The sequence below is a fragment of the Parasteatoda tepidariorum genome, chromosome 5, assembly GCF_982258835.1.
Source record: "Parasteatoda tepidariorum strain Cologne lab strain chromosome 5, Ptep-v5.0, whole genome shotgun sequence".
NCBI classification, from domain to species: Eukaryota; Metazoa; Arthropoda; class Arachnida; order Araneae; family Theridiidae; genus Parasteatoda; species Parasteatoda tepidariorum.
In genome coordinates, this window is record NC_141759.1 from 54,479,779 (window position 1) to 54,494,005 (window position 14,227).

Below are 14,227 nucleotides of genomic sequence, written 5' to 3' on the forward strand. Positions count from 1 at the left end.
TTTAAACGTACAATATGGAGTTCCTAATGTATAAAAAAAGAACATAATTTCCAGAGCAAACTATCTTTTTAACCCGGACGCTTTCAGTTTTTTCTTTTTCAATATTATCTAATTGAAATTCTAGCTGAAGCCAGTCATTATCAAATTTTTTTCCCCTTCTCAAATAAGAATAGAAAAATCATGAGCATTTCTTTCTCCTTTGATGGGCAAGAAAACCAAAATACTTCATTCTTTATTTTTCCTAATTCTTAAATAAGAAGAGAAAAATCACGAGCATTTCCTTCCGATCACGAATAAGGCATCTTTCGAATATAATTCTGAGGAGAAAAATAAATACTTTCGAAAATTTCACCAGAAATTTAATTATTATTATTATTTTTTTTTTTTTAACTTTCCAAAGGAAAAATCTCTTCATATAAACTCTCTAACATTCTGCGACAATATTACAGTAATTCTACCTTTTTGGCTGACGCCAGTAAGAAGCAGAGTTTGGGACCGAAAATGATCGCGCTCCTGTGAGCCTGTTTAGCTATCCTCATGCACTGGTTCCCATTTTGCACCACATTCCAGGAGGATTTCACTAGCCTCCGTGTCGGGTGAGCTGCATTTCACCTCAAACTAGAATGAAATGCACTGCACTCCTGCCCTCCTGCACTGGCTCCCATTTGCACCAAGTTCAGGAGGATTTCACTAGCCTTTTGTACAGATGGTCTAGGGTCATCCGGCCGACCATACCATCACCGAAACCCTAGTACCTTCCTTTTACATGGCGCGAAGCCAAATTATTCCTCAAAAAAATATTTTTAAGCATTTTTAGAAATATCATAACTAAGCAGGGTTGGAAAGTTTTTGACAATTGACGGTTTTATCTTGTTTCAACCATCATGCCAAAAGGAAAAAAAATCTTTGGCATTGTTTTTGATAATTGTGTCAAAAATCATGAAGTTTTGAATCAAGTAAAACGAATGGCATTTTCATACGCTACGGACTTACAATACGCCAAAATAGATTGGGGTTGAATTAACTGTGAAAAAGGCTGAATAGAATAATGTGAGCTGTGTCTTTTTACATAATTCATAGCGAAAATCAACACGGTAAAGGAAAAATTTCATTTTGAAAAGGGGAAAATTAAACACTTTTAAAAAACTAGAATCGAAAATAAGCACCTTTAAAAAACGATAAGCACCCTGTTTTATACAGTGAACAATAGGCCACACTTTGACCTATGAACACTTGGAAAGGCCGCATCTGAACCGCTCTTGGCACACTGGCTTTAGCCACCATTCAGAATTTGTACTAGTGCCCGGCAGGCGCGATGAGGACATAGCCAGTTATGCCTGCCCATATGTTTGTACAGGTAGACAGAGTAATAGTTTGGTTTTCAGATGAGAGTTGAACTAACAAGTCATCTAAATGTAATTTCTTAAATGACGCTACTTCTCCTAGTATAGAAAGAAGAGCCTTATGTATCAAAAATGGAAACGCTTTGCTGAATGACATATTAGGTACTGCCGGATTTGTCAGAAGACAACTATCAAGAAATACAGAGCATGTTCAAATGGCGCTTCGCTGTTTTTGTTTTAGCGTGCGGAACTGATTTGGTACTAGTGAACTGATATGCGGATACTAGTTCATTTTCAGCCATAGAAAAATAAACCAACTTCAGCTATCAGTGGCACCACCCATCACAGAGTCCAACTACGGAGATGCAAGTAACAGACTGGTTCTGATACCAATCAGTCACTTAAACACCAATGTTGACCAATAGTTATACACTTGCGAGCCACTCCTGAAGCAGCCCCCATCCATAACGATGTGCCCAGTAAGTGACCCCAGGCTTGACCCTACTAGCCAACAGATGTTCATGACTAGCAGATTCATGCACGCAGGCCAATCAGGGTTTTCGCTACGGTAGCTTTTTTCGCAAAATGCGAAAAGACCCCTCAAAAATGCTAAAATTCAACAAAGCATTTTCGCATTTTTGCTAAAGGATTTTACTAAATTCCATTTAAAAAAAAGCTTCCACGAAAAACCATGAGGCTAACATCCATGAAAAAAACTTGATCAAACAAGGAGAAAAAATCTAAATATCTTTCGCAAGAAGAACCATGACGCTAGCGTTCACGAAAAAAACGTGATCAGACGTGATCGTGAAACGTGTTATAGAGTATTGTGCAACAATACCAATGCACACTGTTGACTGTGAAAGGGGCTTTAGCTGCCTTAATTTGATTGAAACTAATATTCGAAACAGGTTGTTAATCAACCATGTAAACAATTTGTTAATGATTAATATTGAGGGCCCTGAAAGTGCATTTAACTTTCAAGAAGCATTTGTAAAATTGGCAAACATGAAAGAAAGGAAGATTGTTAATTATAAACCAAAATGTTTTGATAAATAATAAATGTGTTTTTTTTTTTTTTGTTATAGGTATTCCTTTTGATATTCTTGTACATTAAGCTATTCTTTGTCAGATAACTTACAGTACTTGTTTGATATAAAGTAATTTTATAAGCCTAATGGCATTTTAGCATTTTGCTAAAACTTTTTTTCAGATTTTAGCTTTTTCGCTAATGAATTTTTAGACTCAGCTTAAACCCTGAGGCCAATATGCATCTCCTGTTTACCTGAAGCACTGGCTAAACCAGTGTGTTGGGGTACCAAGATGCCCATCAACTACCGGGATCCCCTTTTCCAGGGAACATGTGGGTGGTCTTCTCCCACCAGAGTCCCATACAATAGGTTGGCAATCTAACACAAACGAAAAGCCCTCACCAGTATATTTGACAAAAAAGGGGAAAGTAGGACAGTAAAACGAAGGGAGGACAGATCACTAGGATACTCCGGGGATGTGTTTACCAAAAGATAAACATCATAATGGGTAGAAGAAAGTGGGTGTTTCAGTAGTTATGTTCTGCTATATACATATATAGAATTATTGCATCAAAAGGGGAATACTCGGGCACGCAATATGAATTTTCTGCACCTTAAGAATGGGATTTTAAAAATGCGAAAATCAACAGCAATAAGTGCAACAACAAAAAAAGATTGGATTTAGCGCAAATTATGTGCTTACATTACATTTCAGAATTTTAAGATGGTATCAACGCAAATCAAGTTCATCAAAAAGTGATTACTCAAATGTGCAATTCAAACTCTTGTGTCGAAATAAAACCGTAAGTTTATAAACCATAAGAAAATAAATTGCCTTAACCGCAAAAGGAAAAAGTCTAAATATGGATTTTTGATGGTATCGAGCTTGTTGCAAACTGATTATTAAATGAGTAACTTGGTGTGATATAACATTAAAATTTTTTTTGATTTAATTGCATTCAAATAAAAAAGGGGGCAAATATTACATTGATTAAATAATTCTTCTGTTACAAATTCGAATCTGCAACAAAATTTCTATTCATTAAACAATAAGCTTAAGAAAAAAGTGAAAAGATAAAAAAAAAATTTCCTAACGACTTGATCTTTGAAATGTTTGCCCTTTTGGAATTACTTTTTAGATTATCCATTTTATACTTGCGTTTGCCTCTAGTTCATTAATTCTAGATGAAGTTTTTCTTGCTGATAGGGACGGAATAAATGTCTTATCAGATTTAGCTTAAGTTAAGATTAATTTAAACTTTAGACTAGCAGAATTCAGAGAAGCTTTTGCTAGAGTATAAATTCTTTCGCAGGTCTTCACATTTGTAGAATCCTGCGAATTAGAGGAAGAATTACATGCCCAATTGGAAAAAATCATTTACAAAAAAATAAAAACATTTAGACACACACAAAAAAGGTAATGAGACATCATATGAATAAAATACTATAAACTTGAAGAGTAATGCTGTACTACTAACGACTTAACATTATTTAACACAACCGAGCAAAATGAATTATAGACGACTGTGTTGAATATTTGTGTACCGTGTTTTTGGTGAGTTTTCTAGTAAAAATTTCTTATAGAATAAAGTCATTCTGAAATAAAAATGGGACAATAAATAAATTATAACTTTCTGGATAGTTGTTTAGTTTTATAAATCAGTCGATTCTTCCTAATCTATTTTATAAAGAGAATTTTGCACTAAAATTGTTGACTTTTTTGTATTTTGTTTTGATTCTCTTTTTTGGACTTGCATTAATTTAACTAACTTTTGGCCCAAATAAAACAATTGTGTATTAATATATTGCCAATGGTAAGGTCTCTTGACTCAATATTAACAAAACCTTTAGATATAAAATTTCATCTCAATTTCAACATCCACATCATTGATATTTATATTTCCTACCTGCCAATATTGGAGAAATAAAATAACGGAAATTTTATAGGTGACATTTTTTGGGCTAAAAATAAAGTTTTGATACATCATGCATAACCATGTAAGTCAAAATTGGAAATAATAAAAGAACATTTAGTGAAGTAAAAAATATTTATATATAAATCTTAATCAAAAGATATTTTAAACCATTATTTATAATTAACTTAAACTACAAACACTCAACATACTGCAGTACTGGCAATATCCAATTTGCTGAGGAATAAGAGAAGTATTTTAGTCACCAGAGGCTATCTTATCGCCATGTTTTTTTTTAAAAAAAATTTCAGCAGCAAATACAGAGAAATTTGAGTAAACAGGAGATAGTGTCATAAAATACGGGAGTTTTCGCTAAAAAAACAGGAGACTTGGCAGGTATGGCATTTGTTCGGATTTTGAAAATCTTCACACTTAAAAAATTATTTTTTTACTCTTCTAATTCATTTGAACAATCCTTCTCAGTTAAAAATAACAATATCTGACAATAAATAAAACACAGATAAGTGTCATTTCTCCCGAGGTCAGTCAGTGCTTGACCAAGCCTCAATGTCCTTTTGAAATCTATTAATTTCTGTTAAAAATATCCAATATACTTCTGATTTGCATTTAAAACTGTTTATGTATGCAAAACCATTATTTATGAACTAAAATGCCAAGAGGAACATGCAATATAAGAGAAGATTTTCTTTTTTTTTGCTTTTAAGAACATGTTCAACCATGCGATTTTTTTTTTAATCAATATATTGAATAAAATGAAATATTTACCTGGATTCATTTCCATTTTGTTCAAAGTTGGTGAACCTTAGAGCTGTCTGCGGAGAAGAGCTAAAGGTTTTAGAATTTATCACATGGATATTGTCACTAGAATGGCTTGCAGCTCCACCTCCAACATCAATGGACGGTAAACAGGAGTTTACATTTTGGATTGAATTTTGAGGAAGGGTGGAAACAGATTCTAAGCTTGGGCTTAAAATCTCTTTTCTATGCCTTTCTGATGATGGGATGCAATCGTTGATGTTACCATCTCCTTCTGCAACAAGGAAAAAATACAAATCATTCACAAAATACAAATATCTGTGGGCCAATACATATTGTTATAAACATCTGCTTAACATGACAACCTTTGAAAGGAAATCAACTCTTAAAAAAGGCCAAGTTATTGATGTGTACTAGGTATATTGATTGTTAATTCATAATTCAAGCTTGAAGGAAGCATTTGTTAAGAGGCCACTTATGGGAGAAATCTTTCCCCACAAATTCTCTAAATGAGTAATTTAAAATAAAGTACCTACATCTGCATGTCATTTTCTTTTTAAAAATATTAAAATGCAAACAAATGCTTGGGATTATAAAGGGGGGAATTTTTCTCTTAACTTTAAATGGAAGTAAAAAAGAATTTACTTTTAAGAGTTTCTGAGAAGATGGATGCCAAGTTAGGATGCAAATCAGGGGCAGCTGAAATCAAACCAGGGTGAAGTTAAAAAATATATATATTGTGTAAAGGAAGTACTTCAGGAGAAATTAACAGAACTTAGTAGAAGAATTTACTGAAATAAAAAAATTGGTAAAATTGAAAAATATTTTGATAAGAAATCTGATTTGAAAATCATATGTCTGGAAAAAGACACCAGCATCCAAGTCAGTTACTTCAGAAAATAAATTAATGTTCTCGACATTTTCAGCTGTTACCAAACCATCCACTTTTGGAGGAAAATCATTTTGGCAGGTGTACAAAATAGAACTCTTCATTCACCGATGCTAATTGATAGGACTCAATGGGCAAGGATTTCCATCCTGCGGCTGCTTTACGAGGAAATGTAGCAAACATCTTGGGAATGCCTACAGAAGAACAATGCAATGATTTTAAAGTAATTGGAACTACGTTTTAGCAAAAAAGGCTCCCGAGAAAGCAGGCGCCTGCAATTGAAGCCTTGCTATCAACAAGCATGTGAAAGCCTCGGAGAGCTGGCCACTGATATTCAAAGATTGTTGCATTTAACTTTTTCGGATTGCCCTCCTAAAGTACGTCAAGATTTAGCAATTTAACACTTCATAGACAGTGTGAGGGATCTATAAAGAAAGAAGGCTTATAATGAAGGATATAGGATCCGCCACTCGGCCAGAGAAGTTTCAGCCTGATTTGAATGCTGACCTGAAGAAACTGCAGGAAAGTATCTTACGAGAGATCAACAGTTTAAGAAACACCAGCCATCAAATCCTGTGTTGCACCAAGTTACGGTTTTAAGGACATCAAAACCCGAACCATGGAGAGATGAAGGGGAAAAAAGAGAAGCCTAATAGGAAGATCCTGATGAGACCTATCCTTGAAATAAAGGAATATTTGAATATAAGACCAATCTGGCAGAAGTTACAGCCCAGCTACTGAACAGTATTAGGCTCAATGGGACTCACTCTATATAAGAAATGGCATGTTGTATAGAAAATGGGAATCTAATGACGGACGAACCATGAAATAGGTTGTCCTTGCTGGAGATCTTGAACTTAGCCTTCGTAGTAATCTTTTGCTAAGCTTTCCACCATACACACCCTCTTCTTTAGAAGGGTCCCTTGAGAGTTCCAGGCACATATGAAAAATGTACACAACTTTGCTCATGAGCAAATCAACATGGCAAACGACAAAATGATAGCTCTGAATAGTTCTGAGACAGGAATTTACTGAGTTACACAAGAATGACATAAAATAATGTCAAAAGTACTGAGGTTTCGCTGTCAAGCCTATATAAATTGAAGTGTGCTTCACAAAGACACAATCCAGAATATTACTCCGCTTGCAAATGCAATAGTGTTCTGAATTTGAGAGTCTAGTGAGTTTATTAAACTGTCTGAGGTTACAAAACCTGTGTCTCATTGTGCACTACACTGTTATCTGAGCTGTAATTGAGTGCTAGAAATAGCTGTTTTTTTTTCCTGGAAGATTCATTCAGCTAATCAATTTTTTAGAGTCTTAAGGACTGGTTTATTTATCTCCAATGGAAACAAATCCCTCTGATTAGTACAGTATATTTGTCAAAATTAACAGGAGTTTCAAATTCTAAGTTGGAATTATTAAAATACGTTGTTTATTTTTAAACAAGCTAGAAAAAAATATAGTTAAACTCTGAAATAAAATTCTCATGAACTTTGAGTTCCTTATATGAAATCCTGTTTTCCTATATGTATCTATTTTTATCTTACTTAAAGATATTAATATAATCTATCGATACTTTTTGCTCTAATTTATCTTTTAGACACTCAGTTAATGAATTTATCTTCAAGATAATGACAAAAATTAAAACAGCAAATTGTGAATTGAAATTAGCAACAGGTAACATACAAATACTGTTGGACAGACTCTTTAAAATGTTTTGACAAATTATTTTTTAGAATATTGCAAAATTTTCAATATACACAGTTAGAAAGTTACTATGTAACTCTTGATCATAAACAGCAAATTTTTTTTGGAATAATTCCATTAAGACAAACATTACCACTAATACTAATAATACAACATTTTTCTGGCCTGTAATGCTCTGATAGGGACAAAACACTTATCAAAGTTAAAGACCGAGGAAAGTTTTTATTTTTTAAAGTAATTCCGCCGTTTTACTAACCATAAGAAGAATATTTCTAATAGATCTCGCATAACAATCAGTTAATTGCATCATTAGCATAAGAATTGTAACAAAGTGGTAAGTACAGATAAACTTGACATATAGCAATAAGCAATAACTACTCTTTAATTTGGTAAAATTCAAAAAAAGAAAGAAAAAGAATAGAACCCTGTTTATATGTAGTATGTGGTTATATGATACTGCTTGGTTTATTTATTATTTTTTTTTGGACTTTATTCCAAACCTGTTTGAGAAGTTTAGACTTTCCTTAGTTCGTAATTTTATTTTTAAATTGTTGATAATTTTGGTTAGACAATGTCCATAAATCCTGAATATAATTTGTAATATGCAAAATTCATAAATCTTTCTACTAAGAACTGCAATATCTATCTTAAAAATATAGGTCAGTATGATGCATTGAGAAACCACTATTTTAATTACCTAATTCTCCCGGATTCATTTTATAATCAATGAGAAAAATAAGCAATTCAAACACTGTCATGCTTTTAGTGGTAATAGACAGATGGAACATAACCAGTGCTTATTTTGCTATTTAACTTAATATCCCTACCAGATAGGATATAACAAGAGGTTGTGCTATTTCACGTATGTAAAGTACTGCTGGTAGTTTATTCATACACTTAATATAAATGTATCCAATAAAGTAGCCCCGATTACCAGACCATTTATTGTACAGACACGAAGTCGTACAATTGTCGGGTAATCGGGGTCGAACAGTAATTCAATAATGAAAGCAGCCACTACTCACTGTCAACAACAGGTCCATTTGTCAGTATCACTCTGTCGATTGAAGGTGTAATACTAGAGGTATCAATTTGTTGCAAAAATGAGATAGTAGTTGGAATAGAAGTGAGTGTAGGGGTATCATCAATCAATTCTGCAGACACACTATGATATTGAGCGGGAGATTTATTAGACGCTGAAGCTACATTGAAGCATGATGAGGGGAGTGATGAATAGGAATGATCAGAAACTAGCATTAGCACTGGTTCAGAGGAGTCGTTTTTCAGCCTCTCCAACTGTTTTCTTTGTATTTTAAAGAGTTCATCGTCTTGGTCTAGGTAGTTCCTAAAATAATCTGACATAGAGTTTTCGTTAAAATGGGACCTGCTCGTTGAGCTCTCACTTTTACACCTATTGAAAACAGAGGAAGCACTGCTGCCATTGCTTTGATTTTCGTTTTCATCATGAGATGAGGGAGGTTTCTTTGGCCGGAAGATTTTCCTAAATTAGAAAAATCAAAATAAATGCCTACTTTTTATACTATAAGGTGAGCAATAACACCAAATAATAATTTTATTAGTAGGATTATGTATTTTTTGCCTAAAAATTTATATTCACGGTACCTATTACTAATCAATATTATACCTGCCAACTTTTTTTTCTCAAATTAGCAGGAGAAAATTTCCTTAGTGAAAATTAAAAGAATGAATTAAGTTAATACTATACAAGGAATGAAAATTTTTATGAGTAAAAAAATATATTTATAAATCCATACATAGGATTGACAGCAATAGAATATCCATCATTAAATTTAGGAAAATATTCAATTAATGTTAAAAAGTATTTAGCAGTAACAGAAAATACTTGCAAAAGCTTAGTGAGAGGAGAGAAACTAAGGTAGGAAAAAAAAGTAAAAGGAGAAAAAAGTAAGTAGACTAAATTCCTGCAAAATGAGATAAAGTTGGCAGTTATGTTATAAGAATGGTATAAAAACAAAATAAATTTTCCATCACTAACTATGACACAGACACCAAATATTGCAACTGTTTCATTGTCACATAACAAGATTTTAATTGTTTTATAGAAGCCTATTGCCCAGTTATTATAATTATAGTGTAACTTAATTTTATTACATTCGTTTTTGAAATTTCGTCTACTATATAAGCCGAATAAATATTTGCCTATAAAGAATTTTTGTTCGGCGGCACTCACTGTTCTGTAAGCAACTTTTTGATGGTTAAGAAGAAAAAATTTACGGAAAGGTATTAAAATATTTAATAATTAAAACAAAGTCATTTATGAGAAAAAAGTAAAAATTTAATGACACTAACAAACGGCCTAAAGTTGTGTTTACTGTGCTATTATTGTTTTATATTACTTTATTTTCTGCACTACATTTGTTTAAGTGCATATTAAGTACGATTAAGTGTTAAGCATTTAAGATTTTAAAGTGTTACAGTTATTTTATCTATCGTATCAAAAGTGAAAATTATGCAGATCACCAAAGCAATTTTTATTAGTTATTTCATCCCTTCTAATCTACAAAATATAAACCAACAACTGGAAATTTATACGTGGAAGAACACGCAACAAAATCTACCAGTAAAATCCAATTGCTTTATTAACACTAAAAACTTGAATATTGAGATGAAACTACTCCATAGTCTTATAACTGGTAAGCAAATATGTTTATAGTGGGCAAAAAGAGTTTCTGAACTGTTTTTGATTACATTACAAAATTAAAATAACAATTTTGCAACAAGCTTTAGCAGAAAAACCATAGAAGACAAGTGAAAAAAGTAATTAAAATAACATTAGACGTAATGTAAATGCAATCAAGATTTAAATTTTCATTGTACTCATAACTCGCAATATAAACATAAAGAGTAAAAATAAATATTTAAAAAACTACTGACCATTCATTCTTTATCTCAGACACTAAGTCGTTACTGGAAGGCATACCATTTGGAGTTGAGAAATCTATGCTGTCCAGCTCGGATAAATGGTCATCTAATGGTGTCCAAGCTCGATCCATCACGATCCTATAATTGCAATATTGACATAATTGCTGTCTTACTTATAATTATATGCAATCATACAATGCAAGTACTGGATATGGTGAACAGGAATTAATATCTACTCTCAACACCAGATTTTTAGTTATCAAATGCCTAAAAGAAATAAAATTTGCTAATTAATAACGATGAGGGTATCCCCAGTGGGCTTGTAAAGTCAAACTTGCGAGTAGTATCCAATTTCAAAAGGTGGGGTATATTTTTAGGCATTTGTAAAAAGTCTAGTGCAAAGTTTGAAACTCCTAAAAGAGCTAACTGACGTAATTTATTTCACTATTTACACAACCACAAAATCATTTTTTAGAAAAGGGGAAAAAAAAAAAAAAAAAAAAAAGCATAATATTTATGGTGATTTAGTACAGTTGCAATCAAGATAAAGAACAGGAGGACACATAAGGATTGATAACTGTATAACCCTTGGGCAGAAATTTTATCGTATGCCGCTAGATCAGTTTAATGACTTACCTGTCCACATGCATTTGAACCGGTATTTTTATCAATTAAAATCATCTTATTTTTACTATCTTTAATATTGTCGGAAGCTGCGTTGAAATAGGCCTAGAAACAGTTTCTTCATTGCAATTTTCTGATTTTGAAATCAAACTGTTGAGCTCTGAAAGCTAGTCACCAAATCAAAAAACCCAAGATAAAACAGCTTAATCCAGAACACAAATATTAGAAAATGTAAAAGATTGTACCAATTCAAATTTGTGAGAGCAGCTAGTCCATAAAAAAGCGCCCCTAACTATGTACAAAGGCAACTCCAGCCATGGGTTGCAATGCAAATTTACATCATCCTTTACACCTTACCTTACCTCCAAGTTAGTAACCACTGAACAGAACCATCCTGAATTTTTTTTTCTCTAAACAATCTTTTTACCTCTGAATTATTTGCTTACATTTCCTATGGTCAAATAACCTCATCTACTTTAGAGGATATTACATGGCAGGAGAAATCCTTCACGGCAAATTTTCTTTCAACTACACAAATAACTTCAATTTTTAAGTACAGGAAAAGAGAGTTTAGGTAAATTTAGATTAAACTATGAAGTCAACGCTGACATTTTCTCTCTCAAAACCTAAAATGCAAAAGACAAATTAAGGTCTAAGGTTATTGAGGAATGCATGATGGTTAGTTATCCTGCAGTAATCTCTTTGCATTTTGAAAATTTTTTTTCTGCCTTTCAAAAATCTTGGTTATATGTCTACCTGAGCTTACTCTTTTGAAACTTTACATTTTTAAACTACCAATGAAGGTGAAACAGAATTTGCCATTAAAAAAAATTCTTCCATAGTATAGTGCCCTCTCAATTTCATCCATAAAAGGAGACAATTTACGCAATAAAATATACTGAAATTGAAAAATAAAAAAGAAATTTGGCTTACTTTGCAATAACCTTACAACAGTACTTAATTTTAAGTAATTTTGTTTGACTTTACAAGCCCTAGGGACTAGCCATAATTCTCTCAGCCATTAATTTTACTAAATTAAAAATGCTAATGAAGTAAATATAAAAATTCGAAATCTTAAAATCTAACAGAAAAATACATTCTTTCAGACAAAATCTTTTTTATTAGTTCTTAATAAAATATTCATTGTGTCTACTGCACTGAAAATGAACAAGAAAAATTAGAAGCAAATACAGACAAATAATTTAGAACAAAAATAAGATTAATAGTTTTTAAAGGCGTGGGTCAACACAGTGAGAAGTTACGCTTTATTTAGAAGAGGGTACATTTCTTTAAACGGGGTCTGTCTAGGTTTTTCTGAGAGGTACCTATTTTGTGAAAATTTAGACATAATGAGAAAAATTAAAAATTATATTAAAAAATCAACACAAAATATAGTAAAAATATGGATTTATCATTTCTTATGGGATAAAAAAAAAATTCTTTTAAGAAAAGTATTTTGTGAAATTACAATTTTTCCTAAAGTTGAATTTGTGAAGGTACCGCTAAACGGTAGTAAATTTGGCCTGGACAGACCCTTGTTAAATATCAAGTTGCTATGTCCCACTTCCTAAATAGGTATCTTAATGTATAGATTTGGAGCTTATCATTATATTGCAACAAGCTCTTTAATAAAGCTAAAAATATTTAAAAATGTGTAAAGCTCACCTTCCTCCTCGACCTATTCTTCGCCTTGCAAAGCCGATATAAGTTGGCCGATTATTTGAATCAGGTACAGATGTTAAACAATACCTATACCTCTTATCTTCTAACCCACCTTCTTCAGAACTACACCATGGCCAGTTCCCCACACTGTCCAAATGAGGCTGCAATAATTTAATTAACATTATTGATCATCAGAAAATTCACTCAACATATTTTTAAGATATTATACAATAGTTAAGAGATGGTTGGTTAAGTATCAATTTATTTGGTATCAGTTACAAAAACATGATACCTTTAATATCAGAATATACAAATTTTAATTTATAGAAATTCAAAATTATAATTCGAAAATTGTATTTATTTTAACTCTATTTTTAATAGTTGAGTTAAATCTAATGCACAATCATAAATATTTTGTTTTGTAGATTTAGGGGTGCAAAACCTTTTTACATAGAAGGGTCACTTGTAGAACAGATTAACCGATGAAGGATCGTATGCCCAAATATTTAGATAAACGTGCGGACACCACTTACAGGAATGTTTATCAAAACATCAGAGTTCTAAACACTAAGTTCCTTTTCTTTTCTGGTTAACTTAGCAATATATTCGCATAGAATTAAATACTTTTAAACGTTAGATTTTATTTAAAATTAAGGAATGCAAAACCGATTTTTTTTTTTTAAATTTATTTACTTATCAAATAAAATAAACATAAAACAGAATTGAAATAAATAAAAACAAAGGAAAAAGTAATGTTTTTCTTATATCACATTATTTAAGACCAATTCTAGCAATGGAAAACTCTAACATTCATTGAATTTAAAAAAAAAAAAAAAAAGAAATATTCCGTTGAATAAAATAAATGCTATCTAAATACTGTGATTGCAAGAATTTAAAAGGTTTAAATTAAAACAAAGCCATTATATCCCAAATAAGATTAGACACTTAGCGTGATGTTGCAATCTAACACGTCAAGAAGAAGCAATTGGAAAAATACAGTGAAACCATGATGAAATCGAACAGGTCCAAAGGTAATTTTTGAATAAATAAATCAAATAGTTTTCCACAAAATTAGAAACTCTAGAGCCATAACATCGCACGAGTTAAAAATACCAAAATTTGAAAAGAAAAAACAAGTAAAAATGGGTGTAAAATTAGGGATGATAAAAGTAAATTTTAACCTTTTCAAATAATATCGTTCAAAATTTTTTAATTTAGTATCTCTTGTATAAAACAGAAAATTACAAATCATAACAAATAGAGTAATGTATCCTGTTAATCCTATTGATTAGGTAGAACACTCAGAAAAAAAATGCCATTATGTGCAGTATTTTATTTAAATTTTTTTTTTTTTTTTAACAATAGCTTTTGCAT

General features: G+C 31.8%; 1 protein-coding gene across 1 annotated transcript in view; it reads right to left on the reverse strand.

The window, feature by feature from the left end:
- Window positions 1–14,227, reverse strand: part of E(Pc) (Enhancer of Polycomb) — a 58,809-nt gene that overhangs the window by 6,869 nt on the left and 37,713 nt on the right. The window contains exons 11-14 of the mRNA XM_087163955.1: window positions 12,857–13,014; window positions 10,580–10,705; window positions 8,689–9,164; window positions 5,074–5,338 (exon numbers count right to left, since the gene is read on the reverse strand). Of these exons, the coding sequence (XP_087020081.1) occupies window positions 5,074–5,338; window positions 8,689–9,164; window positions 10,580–10,705; window positions 12,857–13,014 (1,025 nt within the window). The remainder of the gene's footprint in view (window positions 1–5,073; window positions 5,339–8,688; window positions 9,165–10,579; window positions 10,706–12,856; window positions 13,015–14,227) is intronic.